The sequence below is a fragment of the Drosophila ananassae genome, chromosome 3R (assembly GCF_017639315.1).
Source record: "Drosophila ananassae strain 14024-0371.13 chromosome 3R, ASM1763931v2, whole genome shotgun sequence".
Taxonomy (NCBI): Eukaryota; Metazoa; Arthropoda; class Insecta; order Diptera; family Drosophilidae; genus Drosophila; species Drosophila ananassae.
In genome coordinates, this window is record NC_057930.1 from 15280981 (window position 1) to 15304367 (window position 23387).

Consider the following 23387-nt stretch of genomic DNA (forward strand, 5'->3'; position numbering starts at 1 on the left):
CTTTCAATTACAAGACTTAATCTTACCTTAAAACCTGTTAACTTAATAAAAACAATTTGGCTTGATTTTGGTGGAGCAGTCTCCAGTTGTGACTTGGCAGTAGAAATTTAAGGTCTTGATTGGCAACCAAAGCCGTCACTCAACGAGTTTCGAGACGTTTTCGGTGGTAAACTGCTTTAAAACGATGTGGTCCGAAACCTTCGCGAATTTCTAATATGGGTCTTCCATTTTCTATGCAAATTCAATTCTGTTTCAAGACGAGTTAAGATCTTCCGTTAATAATTCATTATATTTCATCCTCCAGTAAAATATTATAGAGAATCTAATACCACACTAGTTAAGCCGAGAATTCTTTACAATATTTGCGAAAAGATTGGATCTTATATACACACGTCTTCGCAACTCGATCCAAGTCCTCTAGGCAAATTTGAGCTTTCAAATCTTATCAGTCATTAAACTCACAGTGGGCAAACGCTGCGTATACGCAATTTAACGCGTATACGTACGGGAAGACTAATTGTGTGGGTAATTAGGTTAGACAGTGGTGTGGGTGGACCAGATCAGCAGGAAGAGAAATACTCTTGGAATTGTACGAGACGACACGATAATAAAATGTGTCAGCTGTTCGGGCTCTAAGTTGGGTCGTTGACCAAATAATATGGAAAATAACCCACAACTGCATATTAGGCCTAAATAATGATGATTTCTCAATTTTGGGCCGGGCCGTTCTCCTTTTCGTCCAAGAGCCCAAGTGAAATTATTAAGTTTATTATGTTGCCATAAAACAAAAACAACAAACAACAAAAAACAAAAAAACAAAAAAGTTGCCAGGCGGCCAGAGTTCTTTCCCGTTAACATTGTTGTTGCAGTCTTGGCTCTTTTTTTAATTTTCAGTGCGTAGCTCGGCCTCTCCATAAAAAAATTATTTTTCTGTTGCTGTCTTGGTGCTTTTGTTGTTTTTATTTATACGCACTATGTGCGAAAATGTGCGAGACTCACACACACACACATGGACTCAGGCAAAAAAAAAAAAAAGCAAAAATGCCTCACGCACACGCACTTGCTCTTAACCTTGAAAAATAACATATAGTTGTTGTTTTATGCCAGCTTTCTTTTTGTTTTTGCCTTAACTGAGTTTTAGGTGTTTACTGTACTTTGTTTTTGGTTTTTTTTTTCTGCTGATAAGATTCTTATTTTCTTTCTTCTTTCTTTTTTTGTTCATTGCCCCATGTTTTTTGGCGGTGCGTGCGGTGAGTGCGTAGTTTTTTTCGGTGTATGCGTGCACAACAAATATTGAGTTTCTAGAAAAATTTTATTAAGCAAATTGCTGAGAATGTGAATAATTTGTGGCGATGCCAATTTCGTACTTTATCATCATTCTCAGGTTTTTCACATTTTATTCTTTTTAATTTTTTAAAAAACCATATATTTGAAATAAATATATATTTTTCATTTAATCATTTGAGATATAATATCTTTTTTAAGAATTTTATAAACTAAACCCTGTCCATTAAAATAATCTCTATATTAAGTTCCATTTTATGTCCCGTTTCTTTATACTTTTTCTCCACATTCAGGTGACTCTGAATGTAAGTATTCACGAAATTGTTCCTGATTTTTATTAGGTTTAATGAACTTGAACTCTTATCAGGCAGTCAGGTTTGCATTTGTTGATACGGTCCAAGTCGGCGGGGGAACTGTAATGCAACAAAAGAAGCGACACAAAAAGTCGGGTCGGGGATCTTAGTCACTTGGCGTCAAGCGAATTTCTTTTGGGCTTTGAACTTGGACGAGTTGGGAAATAAACCAAGGCAATCAGGATTGCTTTTCAGTTTTATTCCGATAAGAGAGCCACCAAGAAAATCTTATTATCCTAAAACCCATTATTCACTATGACTCGTAGTTATAAATCCATAAATAATAAATAAAACTATAGTAATATTAAACATGTTTCTTAAATAAAGTACAAATTATTTTAGTTTAATATTTTTAATTTCTTATCTGGTTGCCTCTAAAATTTACAGTAAAATGGTTAAAGTAAAATGGTGTAACCGGAACTATTGCTTTCTTTTGCCTGAAAGTATGCAATGATTTTTTGAAAACTCATTTTGTCACTTTAGTATTTTTCGTGATTCGTGTATAAGGTTTTAAACCTCAAAATGTACGTTTATTAAACAGAAGACAATTATAAATAAATAAAAAATGAAAGGGAACAGACAATGAGAAGAGACTTAAAGAAGCCTTGACTTTCATAACAAAAAGTACGATAACACCTTCGTTTTCAGAACAGATCTAGGCACTTTCAAATAAAGTCAAAACATTCCTACAAATTCCTAGTGTAAAGAAAGTAGCACATAAAACGACGTAAAAATATAAGAAAATTGAAAATCCAAATAGGCTTAGGAAAAATTCTAAACAGTTGCCAGCTTGGCTGGCATTTTAGTTTCAATGAAGTTACAGTTGATAGGATCACACCGCAGAGAGTACTCCTAGTTTTCATTCCCATTTCGGTTACACACTTGCCAGCATATATTTTCCAAAAGCTTTGTTTAGTTTCTGATATTTATACACGAATTAGGATGGCAACAATGCTAGATACACCGATATTGTCCATCTACGACATGATGATGGACCGCCAGCGGGCTCTGATCCGCGAATCCCAGAAGAAGGCCATGTACCGGGGAGCTTTCGGACTGCGCAGGCTGTTGGAAGAGAAGGCTGCTGCTGCGTCGGATGCCAAGAAGCTTCCCGTGAAGCCGAAGATGATCAAGTCCAGGTTGAGTCTGCTGAAGGTCTCATCGCCATACTGTTTAACCCCGAAATCGGAGACCCCTTTGCCGCCCAACACGATCACCGCTGCCCATTTGACCAAGAAGCAGTTGTCCATCAAGGTGCAGCAGCCGGGCAAGAGGGAGGTGATCAGCAAACTGGTCGAGCGAATGTCCAAGGGATGTCCCAAGACCACCAATGAGTCGCCACACTTGATCAAGAAGTCCAAGTCCAAGCAGCAGATCAGCTTCCGCCGCAAAAAGAACTCGGCGCAGGGCACTTCGCATGGGAAGAAGGGCAGCAAGTCCAGTGCGAACGGAGGCAAACGGTTGCCCTTGTCTCCCCGGAAGGCGGGAGGGGCTAACAAAGGCCACTCCAACTCCTCGGCTTCTCCAAAGCCCAAGTCCCCGAAGTCAGCTACCAAGAAGACGCGTCTGCAGGTTCTGAAGTCCAAACTATCCCCTCCGCTTGCCAAAGTCATCCAAACACCGCCAACCGGTCGCTGGAGGATTTAGGAATCTCAGCGGATTAGGAATGTGAATGAAAACGTATAGTTTGACAGATTTGAGGTATAAGCTGTCGCCAGATTAGAGTATGTTCTTCATTTTAAATGCTTTCACGTGGTAGTTACCAGGGTCCGTCACAAGTGAGTGTTCTGTGGCAGATACTTTCGATTACCATGGGGAAAGTAGTCTTAAATTGATGGTTTGTTGCGGCGCTAATGTATTGTAAACTGGACTAATTACTACTTCTTCTACTTCGAAAATAAACTGAAAATACCAACCTTGTGGTGTTCCAACTGGGGGTGCAAACTATAGATAGTCAATTAAACACATTGTTTTCTTTATTCGGTTTTATAATAAATTAGAATTTTCTTTGCTGCGGCGTAACATTCGGTTTCTTAAAAGTCTAGGTTGTGACAAAAATTGTAAGCCCACTCGGCTGAGGCTCAAATTTGACTGTTTTTTTGGGTTAACCAACATGCATGACCTTAACTAATTACCTTAATATTCCTTTTAATGCGATTCACATTCGAAACTAGCACGAGTTACTGCTTTAATTAGCTTTCTTGAATTTCGGTTCTCTTATTGATTTAAAATGCAACTACTACCGACTAACAATACTTGGCTATATATATGCATATATATGTAACATATATATAATGTATATAGAGTACGCAATTATTGGTTTTCATCTGGCTTAGCGCTTTAAATATTTAAATCCGTTTTCTGTGTACGGTTCTGGGGTGTAGACTTAGTAGCAGGAGTTTCACAAAAGAACCAAAACATTGCTCACAATTGTTTCGACTGGTTTACAAAAATATCGTACACAATAAACAGTTTTGTATAAACGGTTTTATCAAATTCTTTCTGGCCAAAAAAACAGTGGCAACTACAGATTACATTAATTATACTTATTGGGCTTTTATTGGCCAGCTTTTGCGCTTACTCGACTCTCAAATCTCAACTCTCGCCTCTCGACACTAGACACTCTGACGTGTAAATGAATTTTCTAAAACAAAAATTCAGGGCGCTCGCTCCTTGATTCGCTACGATTTTTGGTATGTTGTAAGATATGAAATACTTGAGGAATTCGTAGAAACTTTCGTCTAAATCAAAGTCAAGCAAACGACGGGTGCTACACGTACATAAATGCCGCGATTAAAAACATACAATTGCTCTAATCTAACTAAAATGCAGCTACCTACGAGCTAGATTACACTCTGCTTCTCTTAAACTACTACAACATAATCGTAAATGTTTCAAAATGACAGTTAGTTTCTTTTCTTTTCTTTTCTTAATTTGCTTCTTACACAATGTAGGTTGTGACTAAATTTTAGTTGAATTTTAAATTCAATTTCAGATTTTCTTGTTTAATTTTGTTTTTTTTTTTTGTGGCTCTGCACTTCGCCAAGGGCTAGTGTGCTTTGCGTATTTCGCTTTCTTGTGTCGAAGACAATTGGATTGGATTAATATGCTAGTTGCACAATTTCAATTTCAATTTAATTAGTTGCTTAGCGTACAATCATTTCAGCCAAAGTTCTTTCAGTCTGAAAAAACAAAAGGTGTTTCAGTAAAATGGGATAAGAGCTATGCAACACAAGACTCAAAATTATCAACATAAAGTTTAAAAAGCAAACACCATTAACCAAGAGTGGTTAGATTGAGAAATAAAAAAAGTGTTAGTCACAGAGTATCTTAGAAAATAAGGGATTACTTACAAAAATTATAATTTGTGACTGGGGGTGTGTGGGACTGGCCTCTTTCTGAACTTTTGAATTTTGGTTCGAACATGATTTCAGTTCTTATAAATTTCATAAATGGTACACATCGAAATGACTTCGCCTTGAGTTTTCTCTACGGAATACAGAACTTATGGCTAAGGAAATGATTTCTCCGGTGGCTGTAGTTGTTCAGTCAGCGGTGGAGAAATCATTTCCTGAACAGAGGGAGAAGGACATGCAACAGTTTCGGGTTTGTGTATTGCTAGAGACTAACTAAGAGATCAGTTACAAATGTCCGCTAGAACACTGCGCTTCCTGGCTTTAAGGCATTTTGAATTACAGACTTTTCTGAAAGGTTTTTCATTCTCTTTTAATGAACAAACTATTGTGTCAATTAGCTGCCAGAGAAAACTAAACTCCTTCGACTTATTCTAAGACTGCATCAAAATGTCTTACAATTTCGAAACGCACTGCAAGTATACATGTGTGTGTGTGTGGGGGTTTATGAGTGTTAAGGTTGCAATTAGCTGTCGCTTGCTGATTTCTGTTCCTGATGTGGGTGGTGGTGGTGTAGCACTGATGTTATTCACGGCCTAATGAGACGCTTAGAATTCACTGTGCGCCGGAGCCGGCATCGGCATCGACATCGACTCGATTCGCTGACGCAGCTTGCCGTCGTTGTAGATCTTTTCGCACACATTGCTCACCTTTTTCAGCAACTCGATGGCAGTCTGAAGCACCTGCTGCCATTTGTCCAGCTCGGCTTCGTGCGCAATCTCCTGATCGCGCAGCAGCTCCAGCCATTCCTGATTTGTGTTAGGTAGCTCCCTAAAAAGGCAAAAGTTGATAAGTATAATCGATAAAACATCAGCCAATCCATATCTACAACAGCCATGTGGTACGCCCTTAATATATAGCACCAAGCCTTTACTTTCATAGGGAATGGTGCACCACTCCCAGAGACCTAGCTTTTTAACTTATAGTTAGGATTATCGCAACTCACTTTAAGGCCGCCAAGCTGGGCAGTCGCGCCCGCCGACTGAGATCCACGTCAATCCGTTCCTCCAGCTTCCAGAGCTTAAGTAATAATATCACATTTAATGCCAGCATCAAGCACAGCAACAGAATAACCAACAACGACAAGCCCCTGTTTCTGAAACCGAGTCTGTGACCCTGCCCTTGACCCATCGCCAGTGGCTGGCCGTCGTCGTCGCCGCCCGGGTGCAACTGCTGCTGCTGCTTGTGGTGGTGGTGGTGCTGCTGTAGGTGGTGGTGTTGGTGCGGCTGCTGTTGGTGGTGGAGATGGGACTGCTGGTGCAGCTTGCCGCCTTCGAGCAGCAGCGGATGACCGGGAGCGGCGCCGACTGCAGCCCCGGGGACGAGCGGCTGGGTGTCCAGGGTGTCGCCGGGTAAGCCGGCAATGCCCGGCTGTGCCGTGCCGCCTGCTTCCTCCAGGGGGCGTATTTGTGTGGCGGTTCCTGCGAAAATACGGGGACGAGCGTCGAGAGGAGTGGCAAATGGCACGGTTAGAAATCAAATGACTCAAACGGAAAAATCAAACCAAAAATAAGCGAGAATCGGAGGTGCTAGCAACATAATCACAACATTAAGAGTACAACAAAAGATCGATAGCTACGAAATAACTTAAACTGCAATAACAAAGCAAACTGTTTATGATTTATGAGGGTTAGAAATTGCCACAAGGGGTCGTACTTTGAAGGAAATCTTATCGTAGCTTGATTAAGCGGAAAAGTAAGCAAGACAAGTTGGAAAAGTTCATAGATTAAGAAAAGTAAGGAGGTTAGGCATTCCACAAAAGTATAAGTTTGAGAGCAAGAGTTAAGTTATGACTTGAGTTCAGATCAAAAGCATTCTCTATAAGTTTCCCTTTCTGTGATTCTAATCGCATTTGCCAGATATTTTAAGCTAGAAATAAATTTCTTCATGGTTTCATAAATCATTTGAACAAAGGCTGTACTAACTATACGTTGGCTAACACAATATCCCTCAAAATAAAATAAATATATGGATTCCGGCGCGTGTGTGATAAGAAGCTAAATAACCTACCACCTCAATCCATTAACTGATAAGTTGGCAAAGTCTCTGCCAAAATCTGCCAAATATTAAGTTTAAGTTGGGAAAGTTTTCTTTTAAAATCTTGTACTACAATAAGAGATCTAATTAATAAATAAACTTTCAATCAATATCTATCTACTGTGGCAATATCTGAACTAAAACAATCTTCTTCCAAAGCTGTACCTCGGCTCGACTGAAATACTGTCTTACGATGATGCCAATGGGGATGCTGATGATGATGGTGATGGTGATTGGAAAGCTGTTGATGATGCTGGGAGGGCCTGCTGGGATCTTGGTGGCCATGCTGATGATGATGGTGATGATGCTGCTGGCTACCGTGGTGATGGTGGTGGTGGTGATGCATGTGCAGGTGCTGGTGCTGGTGCTGTTGATGGGATTGGAGCAACAGGTTGCCGGTGACAGGTGACAGATGATGTGACGCCTCGTGAATGCTGTCATTGTCCGTACTCGTGGTGGTGGCCACTGCCGTAGTGGTGGTGGTTGTCGCAGTTGCTGTGTCGGATGCAGTTGATGTCCCAGATGGAGGGATATTCATGCCTGTGATGTATGTTGGTTGTAGCTGGTTGTGGCTTTTGTTTTTGGTAACATATTCAATGGTATCGATTGTTGTTGATGTTCAGATGTTGTCATGCGTGCGTTTTGTGTGCGGTTAGAAGAAGCAATGGCAATTGGCATTGGATCGCATTCAGATCGAATTTAATATTAAATATTTGGAAAATTTTCATTATAAAGTTACGGAATAATTGCTTTGCATTGTTGCTGTAGTATTTTGTTGTGATTGTTGTTCTTGTTGTTGTGGTTGTTGCATTCTTGTCAGTTAATGTTCCCTAGAACTAAGTGCTTACCTCTCCTCGGACGACGTCCCTTGCCCTTGGCGGGCGGAATGCACGTCTCACTCTGCAGGGCGTGCAGCTGGGAGCCGAAGAAGTCCTCCAACCCCGCCCACGTGTTCTTCTCGATGAATCCCTTGACAACGCCCCAAATCGACTTCTTGTACTTGATCTGGGTGTGCACCGACAACATCGTGTGATCATCCACCGTTCTGCAATGAAAATTTATTAGTTAGATTAGTTAGAGAAACTATTGCATCACCGCCGATAAGAAAGTATAGTTTACCCCCCTCTGGGGCTATCCATGGGGCCACGGATGACTCACCTGGCCAGACAGAAGTGGATGAGTACACTGAAACTGTCCGCATATGGAATGCCTGCATTTACACTATTTACGTCTATGGAATACAGTTCCCCCGGCTTGCTGCACTCCCGCATGGTCTGGTACTCAGTTACCTTAAAGAACAAACCGATGAGCAATTCGCACTTAAAGCTAATCTCTAGTCTCTATCACCTTTGAAGACTTGGGACCCACGGAGGCGGCCAACTGCACCGTGACGTTCACGGTTCGTACATTCAGGCCCTCCTCGTTCCTCGACCACTCGCCCATTATGAGGTCGGTGGACTTGCGCGAGGCATGGAAGTCCGTCAGGAATTTGGATTTACTGAAGAGCATATTGAACAGAGTGTCCACGTTGATGGGCAGGATGGTGTGAACAATCTGGCGGCCCTCGTGCGTGGAGGTGCATTCTGTGGTGGGCACAAATCTAGTTGGGGATATGGTTCATTCATTAGGAGGTTCATTCTTTCTTTAAAGCAATCCTAAACTTACGGAACATTGTTCGCTTCAGAGTCCGACGAGTCGGACACATCTGTGGGCACGGCCTCTTCGGCGTTTTTGTGATTTTTGCTCAGCTTGCGTTTGGTCTCCAGTTTGGATTCCGTCGCAGGACACCCTGAAGTGCCAGCTACGTGGGACACTGAGGCCGTCCCGGCCGTCGCTGCTGCCCCTGAACTGGAAACCGTACTTATTTTCTTTTCTGCACTCTTCTTATCGCTGCCACCTGCAGGAGCTGCAGGGGCAGAGCCTGATCCCGAACCAGTTAACGTTCCTGAACCGGAATGATTGGCGATTGTGGAGGAGGTGGATGTGTTCGTCGCGGAGCCGGCAGTACTGCTGCTACTGGCTGGGGGCACCTGGGTCATGGTGACACTGACCGATTGCTCCGCCGGCTTCACGGAGCTGAGCGTCAACTCTTTGGCGTTCTGTTTCATCTTCTTGTTGAGTTTCCGTGAACTCTCCCTGGTCTTGTTGTTGTCCGAACCGCTGGCCGAGGCGTTGGCCGAGGACTTGGATGAGTTGAAGAAGTATTTCGTTTTAGATTTGCGGGGCGCTGAGGCACGGCTGGCACCGCCGCCGCTGCTGGCGCTGCTGTTGCCGCTGTGGGGCAGCTGGGGATTGGACTGGGTGGACTGGTTCGACTGCTGCGACTGGCGCTGCGACTGACTGTCGTCGTCGATGGCCGTCTGGAAGTCAAAGTCCGTCTCGTTGCCGTTGTCCAGCGTGGGATCGATATAGTCCTCGTCGTCGGTGGTTAGGCCCAGCTCCTCGCCGTAGGAGCTATGCACATACTTCCAAATCTCCTGTGGCGAGAACTGCTTGTTCATCAGCGTGTTCTGCCAGACACGGAAGAGCATCAAGAAGCTCTTGTCCCTCGAGGTGAACGTGGCAAAGAAGTACTTGTCCTTGCCGCTGGCTATCGAAATGGCATTGGGTATCACCAAGGCCGTCTTCTCCTTGGTAATGGCCGTTACATCCTTCCACTTGATGCTCAGGAATGTCTCCCACGAGAATATGTTGGCGTGGAAGCAGACGTAGTTCTGTGACACATACAATCGACCCTGGACTAAAATATCACGTTGCAGGGCACACGAATAATCTATAAGAAAAATGGGATTAATAATATAATTAATAATTAATTATAAATAACAAATAATGTACATTATTTTCATATTAGGCATTTGTTATTAAGTGATCTCTGAATACAAATGAACACATCTCAAACTATTCATTCCTATATTCGATTCTATGTCTCATTATTACTCGGATGTTTGCTGAATTTCCAATTAATTCCCAATTATCATAGCTCTGGATATGAATAAAGTTCTCCCATAAAGTGTTTCATAATAACCAGGCCTTGGCTTTTACAATTTAAGAAGTCTAGAAGTCTATTTTAATTAAAATGTTTTCAAAAATGATTCATACTAAGAACACTAAGTCTAAGTCTTCCATAAAAAATAATTGATTCATTAAACTCAGTTTATTATTTCATAAAAACAACACTTGTTTGACCTTCTACATGAATTTTCACACAAAACTTTAATGATTTATATAAATTATGAAAGAAACACGTATCATGTGATCTTGATTCCAGACTCACCCACAATCAGACGCTCATCGTTGGGCACATCCTTGAAGAGCTTCTTAAAGTCCTCGGCCCGTGACTTGTAGTTGGGATAGATGACGTTGTACCAGGACTTCTTCTTGGCCCGCTCCGAGAGCCGTGAGGGCTTGGCCGGCTTCTCGTTGGAGGTGGAACTGCTGCTGGTCACCTGCTGCTCCCTGTCGACGCGCAGGAGGCTCAGCTCGTGGGGAGTGAGGTCGCTCAGCCGGTGCTGGGAGATGTCCTGCTGGGAGACAAGCGAGAGGGAGAGCTGATCAAACACCATAAGAATATCCATCTATAGCAGACTGTGGTGCCGTGGACAAACATTTTAGCAACTAACGTCGATATCATCCACTCTGTTGGCCACCTGTTCGCACCAGCGCACCACCCTCCTATTTGTTAACTCGTTTTCCGGGTGATTCACGATGGTTCGTAGGAAACTACTCTTCGGCCAGGTGTTTGGCCTTAACTTCTTATCACACCACACGCTTGCCGCAGCCGCTGTTTACGACCCCCAATTATTTACACAAAATTCGCTGCAATGCTCCAAATTAATAATTTTCTGTTTCTGCTTGCTCTTTGAGACGCTACGTCGCTTATTGAATTCTAATTCTCTATTGCCAGCACTACGAACGTCAACGGAGCGTTATCAATGAGAGGCAAAAAAAAGCTTGGCTCCCAAAAAAACAAATAGAAACATTCATGGGGCGAGCTTTGCAAGTTTGTTGCTGCCACTGATAATGGCACCACCATTACCGAAGGGTACTCTTAATCAGCTGGCCCAAGGGGCTGGGGTCTCACTGTCCACACGGTCCACACTCTCCACATATGCTCCTTATCGCCCCCCAAAGCAGGCGATTAGATTGCGCCCCAAATGGTCAATGGATGGCTATTAATCTCCGTGCCGCATGTCTGTCTGCCGAACAGAGTATCTATCTATCTGTCGGATGGCTCCCCATGTATCTATCTATCCATAAATCGCTCTATCCGTAGCGGTCTTGATCGTCTGATCGATTGGATATTTATTTTGTTTGGAAGACCATGCCTCGGCTATTTCACACCTTTTTCGGGGTGTGTGGTTGTGTTAATGGTTAGCCCCAACAGAATGACAGCCTTTGGAGCCAGAGCCGCCAGCTATCAAAGCTTTCAAGCTTTGGATGAATTTTTATAAAAATAAACAACACATTGTATGCGACTAGCCCTTTTTCGCAAAATAAATATTAACAACATTGTGCCACATAGTCAGTTTGGTGTTTCTTCTAAATACAATACGTTCTAATAATATAAATTTAAATACTTCTATAATTTAACCCTTATATAGTAGAACATTTCTACTAGAAATCTAATGCTTATGTTTCTATATTTAACTCGCCATTCATAAAATTTCATAAAAACTGGCCTAATTACAGGAAGGCTATAAACACAAAGTTATTATCTAATTCGCGGAATTTGTCTCCAATTTCTTTAACCCATTAAAAGCCACTATAGCCAAAAAGGTATAGAAAAAAATAAAAATCAAATGCCAGTTATTTGAAACAGTAAATAAATTTTAAAGAACTTGCTATAGAAATATGAGAATATATGTACATATGTAATATACATATATATACCTTTTTTATCAATATAAATATATTTTGAACATATAAATATATTTTAAACATATATACATAATATATGTACACTTTGTTTACTAAAATTTACAAAAATATCACAATCTTTTGCCCTTCGCCAAGGTTAAGAGTTTTACGAATAATTTCCAAATGTTTTTGTATTTATTTGGAAAGAATTACACAAAGTTCTGTTATCGTTTTATTAATGGATTACAGGCAAGTTTTTTTTATAAAAATAATAATTTTTCATAATTGGTCCATAATTCTGTTCCAAGTTCCTTTCAATCTTAACTTTTTATGGCTTTTAATGGGTTAAAATGAAATAATCCAAGATAGCTTGTCGTGGGACTATTGGGTACTTATGGTTCCCCTAATTTTAACATTCAATCGGGAATATCAATAAATTTCCACAGTTTATAAATTGCTTACATTAGAAATCTATTTGATAATGTTGGCATTGATGTTTTTTTTTTTATACTCGATGATGTCAAAGCTAACATATGTAGTTGTAGATAAATACACTTTTAAATTCCTTATAGAGAATGTGTTCCCATTGGCAATGTTAGTTCGATTAAAATTCTACCAAAGAGTCTTAGTACTCTATTTATAATAAAGAAACTAGAAACCTCAAGTCATATCCATTTGCAGATTCCTTTTCTTTGCCTTTATATTTCACAACTTCCCCAAAAATTTAACTACATGAGGGAATTCCAATTCCAGTCTTTCACAATCAACTCTTATTAGTAAGTTGGCTTCCTGAAATTCTGTTTAATCACGGATACTAGTGATTTTTTAGGCCCTGGCTCTACTTAATCACTCGACATCATAAACGGCTTGGATGGCCAATAAACCACTAACCCCACTTACCTCATCACGTCCGCTGCTGGAGGTGGACAACTTGGGCTGGCTCGCCTTCCCCTTGGAACTGGTGGAGCTCTTGCGGCTGCTGGGGCTATCCGTGAGGCATCCGCCGCCGCTCGGAGCGCCGCTGAACCCGTTCGAGTCGACGCTCTGCGACTGGAGTGGCTGCTGATCCCGGTTCGAGTCGCTGGACACGATATTTATGCTGGGCGTGGCGCCCTGGGAGGAGGCATTCAGGGGACTGGAAGTGGCGCACGGACTCGTGGAAGTGGCAGTTTGTCCTAGGCTAGGACTGCTGCCGCTGGAGTCATGCCGCTGCTTTGGCGAGAGACGGGCACTGCTGGGCGGCGATCCACCGGCTGTCGTGGAAGCGATCTGTTTGGAGGACGACGATTTGGATAGGCTGCTCTGTTCGAGGGTGCCGGCGGCTTCCTGGATGGTCAGTAGCTTGGTGCTCAGAGTACTGGTGGTGGTGGTGGTCGTAATCGTGATCTCCTCGGTGATGGAGTCGCGCCTGCAAAGATCAAGTCAAGTATTACCAATTAGTGGCTGGGATGGTGGTGCTCTTGGCTACGACTACGTGGGTTATATTTTGGAAGAACTCTTGAACTAGGCATGCAAATTTTGAAAAAACTGTAATGGATCCTCTTACGGAATTCGACCATGGCCTGGCTGGAGAGTTTCCGGAGCATCATTTCACCTACCTGTCGCCAGCACTGCTCTCATCGGACTTGGCATCCGCCTGCTTCTCCTCCTTCTCCTCCGGCTGCGTTTGCTGCTGGGGATTCTGTGGAGTGTCCAGGAGCGGATTATCCTGGAGCTGTGACTGTGTTTGAGTTTGCGACAGCGACTGTGGCTGTGACTGTAACTGTGACTGTGACTGGAGCTGATCGGGCTGGGTGGTCTCGGGTATCATGTTGGCATTGGCGGGGGTCTTACTACCGCTCGGACTATCGGGAGTCGCAGCGGTTAGGATAACACTGGATGTTGTTGGGTCGGTTATATCAATATCTTTAATCCTACAATAAAATGCATATAAAAACAAATCAAAAGTACAAATGCTAAATGAAAAGGCATGCCCAAGACGACAAAGCGACTACCGATCTACTGGATGTTGGGAGGAAGGAGCTTGTTTATTGAAAACTAAAGATACTCGACTATATACTACCCTGTACTTCTACCCCTCTGGTCTTTCTTTTCCGGAAACTAGGAATTCTTGTTTAAAAACAAATATCTATATCGTGGCGAAAGTGTTTCCTGTACGATGTTGGATTGTGAAACTATTCCCGCAGTGAATTCTAGCGAAAATTGAGCTGAAGAAACTATGTACTTTAGGTCTAACTTCCTTTAATGGCCAATAACTCTTTCTAAACCTACACCAATTTATTAAAAAATTAGTTCCGCGTAATCCAGATAACAATGTTTCAACAGGTGGCTCCACTTGAAGATTAATTGTTTGAAATCAGCCATACAATTAATTACTTGTGGTTGATAGACCTCAGATTTGGCGACGAATCACAAAGAGCACTGCTTTGAAACTGAAGAATCTGTCTTTCATATAAGATATATGTCATAGAAGCCCTTAAGCTCTGGAGCTAGAAGACTGGCACTTCACTGGTAATACCAAGAGACCCTCTATTGCTTGTTTAGGAACCCTCGACGGTACCTGAGTCACCCCTCTAGATAAAGCCCGCCAGGTGGTTAGCTCCGCGTCCTATCGGCAACTGTCAAGTAGGCCTGTTAAGTAGACATCGTCCTCTTAATTGATGTTTCTTTCCAAACTAATTTCCGCTAATTGTCTTCCAACCACCGGATCAGATAGCGTCTGGTAGACTGACTGCCTCAGGGAGTAAAGAATTCTTTCCATACCAGAGAACCCGGTGCTTCCGAGATTTTCGCAACGTTCTTCGCAACATTTGAAACGCGGCTGGGTGCTGGGTATATGTGTGTATTATAATAATTTCAATTAGACGTGCTCTTTCCTCGGTGGACTGCGACGGAATGGTGTACCAATTGCCATTAAACGATTGTAATCAATTCTATTGTGCACTACTCTCCGCCACCGAGTGGGCGTGTGTGTGAGTTGTGTGACACACAATTGTTATTACTTTAATATACAAATATATATATATATATAGAGCACTAGAGTGTGAGTGGATGGGGACTCTCGGTTTAGCACTGATAAGGCCGATAAGATACTCCCGCCTTTAGGCTTTCGATAAAGCGCTCAGTTCTCAGTATTTGCAGAAACAACAACGAAGGCGGCTTAGCCTAATCGACTTAACCCAGTAACAAATATGATGCAAACAATTTTTATAAATATTTGCAACGAAACATCTGTTTATTATGGAACGAGTGCACTCAGCGGCTATTGACTGTTAAAGCCTCAGATGACACATTTAGTTTTTAACGATTTTTTAAGCTTTTTTAGTGCGCCAGCACCCTGCCTCTGACTCTGCCTGCCTCTGCCACTAATGGCCCTAATAATCAATTAAATTAAACAAATTGCCAGTTCTCAAGAACTGAGAAACTTTCCGCTGTTTACACCACCAGAGATCTAAGTGGAAATACGATTTCCGCTCCTCTCCACAGAGTATCGACCCCCAGGAGTGGCCCTCGAGGCAATCGCCTAATCTTTTCAAGTTCATGAAAAAGTTCAGATTCTCAGATTTTCAGATTCTCTTCCCATTTAATTGCAAACTCTTAACTCTCGACAGTCGACAGTCGAGGAGTGTGTGAAAGATCGGAGATAACCTGGAGGGCTATACTACGCAAATGGAATCTGTGTCATGTGTTAGGGGTTGTGTCAGTGATCCGCGATAAGGCTCGGCGCAAAAAAAGGCGCAGTGTTTTTTTTTATAGTTTCCCCCTTTTTTCTTGCTTATTTTTAGCTCTCGGGAGAGATTAACAAAGTGCTCGTTTGAATGAATAAATTATATACTCTTCAAATGAAAACATATAGCTATATATAAGAGGGGATAACAGGCAAGAAATATTGTTTCAAAAAGTTACTTCATTTTGGGATAAACACATTTAATTGATGTACTCTTTGCCTTCCGAGAAAATGGGCCTATTTATAGGCCTTGAAAACCTGTAGAAGAATTTTGATTTAGGGGAAATGATGACTAAACCCCTACTCTCTCTCTGATGATGCGAATTTTGTTTTTGGCAGACTCTTGGGTTGTGACAGAAAAGGTCTAGTATCTGGTATATAGTATTCCGATTTATAGACCTGCAATTAGTGGCACGTCCATTATTATTTCCAGTCAGCGAGTGCAAGCTGTCATTACGAATGAAACTGCACCGAATAGAAAGAATAATAGATTCATATACACGTATTATTCCCAGCCCCACCAATTGAACTTTGGCCTTTGAGGTCATTTGAGGGGGGTAGGTAGGTAGGTAGGTAGGTGCCATTAGTTAGTCATGGAAACCGGATACAGAATGCATATAGAACATAAAAAGCCACTGGTCATAAGGCTAACAACTAAACAGCTACATTAGGGCCTGGCTATTACCAACTAACTACCAAAAGGAACCTGGCTTTTGGACCACTAGGGACGGAACTCGGAGAAAAATCAATACCGTTGTAGACTACTGGCTTGTATTACATTTTTTTCCGTTTGACTTTCTTTGGTTCCACCGCGTTCCATCCTATTGTTTTCCTCGGCGGCCGTTTCGCTTCCTCCTTCGGCATTGGTTGGCTGTCAGTTTCTCTATTATGTTTCGATTATTGTTGGTGGCCCCAAAATGTATGTCATCGATGGGGACAGACCTGGCAAACTGGCCCCCTCTGGCCAATGCCCAAATTTCGCCAACGCCAGCAGCAATTGCTCGAATTGATGACGAAACGTAAACACGAATTTTATATTTTTAGACCGACTCGGCGAAATGTCATTAATTTATGAACTATCTCACTAGCCGAGCTACCTCGACTCTTAATTATTTAATTAATTTTCCACCTTATGGCGTTTTGTTCTTCTGTTGATTGTTGATTGTCATTTGTTGGTTGCTTGTTTGTTTGTTTGTTTGGTTTCTGTTTTCTGTTTTCTCGGTTCAAGGCACGCGATGGCGAAAGAAAAAATGCGAATTTGAGGCGCGGGAGCTCGTGCCGGGCACGTCATCCCAGCTCGACGTTCCGATTTGCACTCAAGAGCAGCCGCCGGGAGCCGAGAGCGTGGCAGGTTCGGGGTTGGGGTTGGGAAATCCGGCCAAGAGATAGGAGACCCATTGGTCGAACACTGCATACGCTTGAGCAATTATTATTGGGTTAACTTCCACTGAAACAAAGAAAAGAAAAAGCAAGAGTGTTTAAGAGGGATTACCCCAGACACCTTAGACGCCCAAGGTTGGTCCATCGCTTCAGTGACTGCCTGGGCCAATTTCTTAATCTTTATTTCTTTTAGATTATCGCTAGAAGCTGCTTGTTTAATTGTTTTGTCATTTCCATTCGGGGCAGTTCATTAAACTACTCGAGTGCCCTCCCAGATGACCCGCGAAGTGCCAAAGCCATAACAATTAACCGAAGAATGCCTGATTTCCCTTATCTCTCCCTCTTTTAAGGCAGCACTGTTTCCAGTGCCATTCAATATAAGTGATAAACTCCCTTAGAATCTCCAGAAAAGTGAATTAATTCGGCTATCTGGCAATTCAATTACTGTCCAAAGTGATAGCAGAGTCTGGTGGTGATAGCGACGCCCCTTGGAGGCCCAGCCAAAGTCAAGAACTCTTGTTTGTTTACCTTCCCAGTTCCCTTGGCATGCATAAATCGATATTCTAAAGGACATTTACGCTTTTCAGAGCCTCTTGTGGCAACTGTTGCGCAATAAACGGTGGAGGCCAGGAGTGGGCAGGAGCGAAGGAGGTCTGGTCCGGACTATCATTCCAGTTGGATTGGGGGGAGCTATGGGACGGCAGGAACGTAAGCAGATAAGACAAAGCTGGAAAGGAACAAGGGGGAGCGACATGCAATGGATTCGACATGCAAACCATCCAAACCTGAACCAAAACTTAACTCGATAAGCAGTTGGGTTAATAGATTACAAGGGGAGTATATATTTTACAATTTTCCAAGGCATTTGACTTTAATTTCAATAAACAAAAACCCCCTAATAAATTTCAGGTTTATATATTTTTTTAATTAATTAATAATTTAATTATTAAACATTCAAGAACAAAAAAAGGAAAAAAATCTCTGAAAACTACCATTTTTGGGGGGAAAGAAAATGAATTAATTTTTATCCGTGCAGAATTTTACGATTTTGGATTAAGTTACTTAGGTAGGTGGGTGGGTGGCCCTATGGGGGCGTGTCAACTCACATGGGCGCCGCATTCAAGCTGGCAGTGCGTTTGTGTTTACTTTGCGCCGAAGGACGAAGGAAGAGGCTCTGGGCGGTGGCCAAGGACTTGGGCAGGGCACCCTGGCTGGCTGATTTTCGAAGGGCCACGAACCGTGACGACCCTGCTCCCGAGCCCGATCCAGATCCAGATCCAGAACAGGAGGAGATGGAAGATGTGGAGGCCAGCGAGGAGCTAGACGAGGGATTGGATTTCTGCGGCTGGTGCTGGTGCTGACTTTGTGCCCGTTGCTGTGTAACAAAATGCATGACAACGGCACAGGTTGCCGCCCACAAATATCACACTACTTCTGCTAATATTTATTTTCTATTTTCATTATATTTTATCTGTATCAGACTCGCGTTTATTTATTCTTTTTTCTTATTAGCCTGCTTGCTCGGTACTTGCTGACGTCTGCGGAAGTTTTTTGGTTTTTATTTTTTGCGTGCTTTCATCGTTCAAATATCACTGCCACGTTGCGTTTTATGTTGGCTTCAGGTGCGATCACCATAAAATGCTATTTTCGGTTAACTTCAAAATGAGATTCATGGATAAATTCAATGGTTTCCGTCTGCGTTTTCCTCCGATTCTTCACTTTTTTTGCGCATAAAAGGTATACGTCGAGGCCAGGGTTGTAGAGCTGCCCAAACCCTAGACGCCGCACTCAAAAGGTCAATGATTTTAGAAAATTTCCTTTGACAAATTTAAACAAATATATTCTTTCCATTTCTCTTTAATCAGTTTCCGTACGAGTCTTGATTTTCAGTGAATAAATTGTGTGTATATTAATTGTCGGCGACTTGCGGCACCATGGCAACACCCGTCCACAGCTGTGTAGCCATGCCAACTTGTCGCACAGAAAAGTGACTTGGCAACTCTAATTTTTCCCGCCTATGGTCACACTGAAATTTTTTAAATTTAGGTTTAATTTTTATTTTTATAATATCACAAGTAAATTAAGTACAATAAACTTTTTTCTTTTGCTTTTACAAAAACGTTTGCTCTTCTTGTTGGTGAGGGAAAGACGATAGCATCAAAGCTACTGAAGGCGCTAGAAAGAAAAAGACAGAAAAAATATTATTAAAGAATATACATAATTAATTAAGAATTAATTAAGTAATTAAGTTAGTAATACTCAAGCGAGAAAACCGTTTGGTGTCAGTACAATGCTCGAATTGCCGCTTTTTAAAAGTCCCCGAATTAGCGCCAAATCATCCGGCGTTAAGGACCATCCAGTTAATTGTCCCACCGACTGCAACTCCGGACAACTATCCATCAGAAGCTTGAAAAATATATGTTTTTTAAGTTTAAAAGTTTTAAATTGAAAAAGCATATATTTATATACCTCCACAGCCTGTACAGTGAGCTCCGGCGCCAAAGTAAACCAAATATCCTCCAAAACTTTAAAATCGTGCTGAACAAACATGCTGAAATAAAATATTGATTAAAATATAAATATTAAATGTTGGCTATACAATTTCAAAAGCACGGTGTCATATTTTATATTTTAAGAATATTTTAATGATGATAATGTCGAACTTTTCTCCTTCAAAAACCATAAATCGAGGAAAATTCATGGAGACTCACTGTAGGCTCCTGAGAAGGCTATATCTTTGCCAATTCGTATCCGATTCTAGAGCGGAATACCTTAATCGATTTTTACATCGATTCTCCACAAATCTGCATCAAAATCTAGGAACAAAATATTTTTGAGATTTTTCGACCCATTTTCTGGGCTATCCCCTTCAAAATGAGGAAAAGTGCATGGGGAGCCCAATATGGCCCACTGCGATGGCTATATCTTTGCCAATTCGTATCCGATTTTAGAGCGGAATGCCTTAATCGAATTGTACATCGATTCTCCACAAATCTGCATCAAAATCTAGGAACAAAATTTTTTTGAGATTTTTCGACCATTTTCTGGGCTATCCCCTTCAAAATGAGGAAAGTGCTTGGGGAGCCCAATAAGGCCCACTGCAATGGCTGTATCTTTTCCGATTCGTATCCGATTCTAGAGCGGAATACCTTAATCGATTTGTACATCGATTCTCCATCAATCTGCTTCAAAATCTAAGAACAAAATATTTTTGAGATTTTTCGACCATTTTCTGGGCTATCCCCTTCAAAATGAGGAAAGTGCATGGGGAGCCCAATATGGGCCACTGCAATGGCTATATCTTTGCCAATTCGTATCCGATTGTAGAGCGGAATACCTTAATCGATTTGTACATCGATTCTCCATCAATCTGCTTCAAAATCTAAGAACAAAATATTTTTGAGATTTTTCGACGATTTTCTGGGCTATCCCCTTCAAAATGAGGAAAGTGCTTGGGGAGCCCAATATGGCCCACTGCGATGGCTATATCTTTGCCAATTCGTATCCGATTCTAGAGCGGAATACCTTAATCGATTTGTACATCGATTCTCCATCAATCTGCTTCAAAATCTAAGAACAAAATATTTTTGAGATTTTTCGACGATTTTCTGGGCTATCCCCTTCAAAATGAGGAAAGTGCTTGGGGAGCCCAATATGGGCCACTGCAATGGCTGTATCTTTTCCGATTCGTATCCAATTCTAGAGCGGAATACCTTAATCGATTTGTACAGCGATTCTCCACAAATCTGCTTCAAAATCTAAGAACAAAATATTTTTGAGATTTTTCGACCATTTTCTGGGCTATCCCCTTCAAAATGAGGAATTGCTTAGGGAGCCCAATATGGCCCACTGCGATGGCTATATCTTTGCCAACTTGTATCCGATTCTAGAGCGGAATACCTTAATCGATTTGTACATCGATTCTCCACAAATCTGCATCAAAATCTAGGAACAAAATATTTTTGAGATTTTTTGACCCATTTTCTGGGCTATCCCCTTCAAAATGATGAAAGTGCATGGGGAGCCCAATATGGCCCACTGCGATGGTTATATCTATGCCAATAATCATCCGATTCTAGAGGGGAATACCTTAATCGATTCTTCACCAATCTGCATCAAAATCTAGGAACAAAATTTTTTTGAGATTTTTCGACCATTTTCTGGGCTATCCCCTTCAAAATGAGGAAAGTGCTTGGGGAGCCCAATAAGGCCCACTGCAATGGCTGTATCTTTTCCGATTCGTATCCGATTCTAGAGCGGAATACCTTAATCGATTTGTACATCGATTCTCCACAAATCTGCATTAAAATCTAGGAACAAAATATTTTTGAGATTTTCGACCATTTTCTGGGCTATCCCCTTCAAAATGAGGAAAGTGCATGGGGAGCCCAATATGGCCTACTGCGATCGCTATATCTTTGCCAATAATCAGCCGATTCTTGAGCGGAATACCTTAACCGATTTGTACATCTATTTTCCACAAATCTGCATCAAAATCTAGTAATAAGTTATTTTTAAGTTTTTTTGTCAAAGTATCAAGGGGGTCCCCTTCATAGAGGACCAATATGGGCTCCAATAAAGGCCATATCTTTGCCAATAATCACCCGATTCTTGAGATGATTAGCTTAATCACATACCTCATAATATCTTCATCCGTAAATTCGACGGTATCCACAGCCAGACGCTTCAGATCTGTGGAATTGCAGAGGAAGGCCTTCAAAGAACTGGTCATAATGGCGCTGCTGAGGATCTCGAGGCCCTCCAGCTGCTGAAACTTGGCATGGGCCTGTCCATAAGAGAGGCTGTCGATCATGTAGCAGTCGAGATCGATCAGTGATGGACAGAGCCTGGCCAGCTTACCCAGTTCCAGGTTACCGGTTCCCTTGATCATTGTCAGATGTCTGAGATTTCTGCCAATCGGTCGTTCCAGGAGTGGGAGTAGCTCCGCCACCACAAACTTGTAGATCTTCAGTTTTCGCAGGGTTCTGGTGTGCAGTGCCCTCAAGCACCCCGTCTTGGGGGTGTCCAGGTAAAGGGTCTCCAGTCGAGGACAAGTCGACATTATCACATGGAGAGCACTCTCGTCCGTTCCCGTGTCATGGACATATTTCAGCCGGCACTTGAAACGGTCGTCCACGTTATCATAAATAAACTTTAGGGCGGCGCCTACAAAGGAGTATGTGGACAGGGTTTCCACTTGGGGACAGTGTTCCAGGATTAGGGCAATGTCGGAATGACAGATATTCTCCTCGCCCGGCATTCCCACATCCACCACTGTCAGCGATTGACAGCACACGCCCTTGGCCAAGACATCGATGCCTATTTCGGTAATATCTGTTTCCCCGGAAATATCCAATATTTGGAGGCGGGTCGAGCACTTGCCAATCTCCTCCAGCAACTGATCGTTGGCTATGTAGGGGACGTAGAGCTTCACCAACTGTTTGCACCGTCGGACGATCTCGTACATGTAGTGCATGTGCTCCTCCTTCACCCAGATTCCCTTGATGTTGAGCACCCGAAGTCCTGCTCCTTGGGCGGCTATCACCTAGAGGGAAGTACGGCTTTTCAGGACAACTATTTTTGCTTGGAAAACATAGTCTTATACTCATTACTGTTACCACTTTCTGAGAGGATAATACTTTTTTCGAATTACCTGCAAAATTTTTTCGTAGTAGCTGAAAGGAAACACCTCGGTGACCAAGAACGTTACTCCACAATTGAGCAACATCTGGAGGCAGGTGAACCGCATGTTGGCATCCAGATAGTCCGAACTGAGTATGACCCGTAATAGATCCTGGTAGATATTCGAAGTGGCGCCAGACTGGGCCAGATACTCGTTCAGCTCGACCATCACTATATTGATGTCCAGGTGGACGTCGGGAGCGTACTGAACGTAGCTGATGGTGGACACCAGGAGATTGGCCAGCTCGGCCAGAGCACTGTCGCTCAGAGACCGAACACTGCACTTCTTCGACATGTCTCTGTTTTGGTTTCACTCGGAAAGTAAACAAAATGCGACGCAGAAACGATTTGGCAAAAAGAGAGCAGGTGAGGATCGGATGGGATTCCTGTTGGTTACATCACTTGCAGTTCACAAAACTTCCTGTTTGGCTCCTTCGGCCTTAATTTTCCAATATTTAGTGGTAACTATTTTGAAAACTAGTAATATTTTTATGGGTTTCTGCGGGCCCTCCTATATGTATAGGCCTGATATTTATAAACAGAAATAGATTCTAATTATATAGGCGATGGAAATTGTTTTTGCACGCTGCCAAAGATCGAACCAAAGCGAAGCAAACGTTTCAACAGCGCGAGTCGAACTGAGAACCGAAGACG

At 42.3% G+C, this 23387-nt stretch overlaps 3 protein-coding genes across 13 annotated transcripts; 1 reads left to right on the forward strand and 2 right to left on the reverse strand.

The window, feature by feature from the left end:
* Positions 1–2429: 2429 nt before the first annotated feature.
* LOC6497009 lies at positions 2430–3552 on the forward strand. The gene has a single exon (XM_001962901.4). The coding sequence runs from the start codon at positions 2580–2582 to the stop codon at positions 3282–3284; it is 705 nt and encodes a 234-aa protein (XP_001962937.1). The 5' UTR covers positions 2430–2579; the 3' UTR covers positions 3285–3552.
* A 43-nt stretch (positions 3553–3595) lies between these two features.
* LOC6498491 (protein Aster-B) lies at positions 3596–18444 on the reverse strand. Of its 10 annotated transcripts, XM_044716486.1 has the most exons (12): positions 18158–18444; positions 13543–13857; positions 12845–13352; positions 10362–10611; positions 8753–9860; positions 8435–8687; positions 8246–8376; positions 7936–8132; positions 7253–7627; positions 5997–6471; positions 5701–5821; positions 3596–4819 (listed from the first exon to the last, which is right to left on the reverse strand). In XM_044716486.1, exons 1-12 carry the CDS (start codon positions 18442–18444, stop codon positions 4784–4786), a joined length of 4056 nt encoding a protein of 1351 aa, XP_044572421.1. In that variant the 3' UTR covers positions 3596–4783. The 10 variants fall into 10 exon arrangements, with proteins under 10 accessions (XP_044572421.1, XP_044572419.1, XP_032311310.1 ...); XM_044716484.1 differs by having other exon boundaries at positions 3596–5821; positions 10362–10608; XM_032455419.2 differs by having other exon boundaries at positions 3596–5821; positions 7280–7627.
* A 123-nt stretch (positions 18445–18567) lies between these two features.
* LOC6498489 lies at positions 18568–23384 on the reverse strand. Of its 2 annotated transcripts, none has more exons than XM_001962898.4 (5): positions 22705–23384; positions 21689–22596; positions 19521–19602; positions 19341–19457; positions 18568–19226 (listed from the first exon to the last, which is right to left on the reverse strand). In XM_001962898.4, the coding sequence occupies exons 1-5, from the start codon at positions 23026–23028 to the stop codon at positions 19215–19217; spliced, it is 1443 nt and encodes a 480-aa protein (XP_001962934.1). In that variant the 5' UTR covers positions 23029–23384; the 3' UTR covers positions 18568–19214. The 2 variants fall into 2 exon arrangements, with proteins under 2 accessions (XP_001962934.1, XP_014762148.1); XM_014906662.3 differs by having other exon boundaries at positions 19311–19457.
* Between the last annotated feature and the right edge of the window lie 3 nt (positions 23385–23387).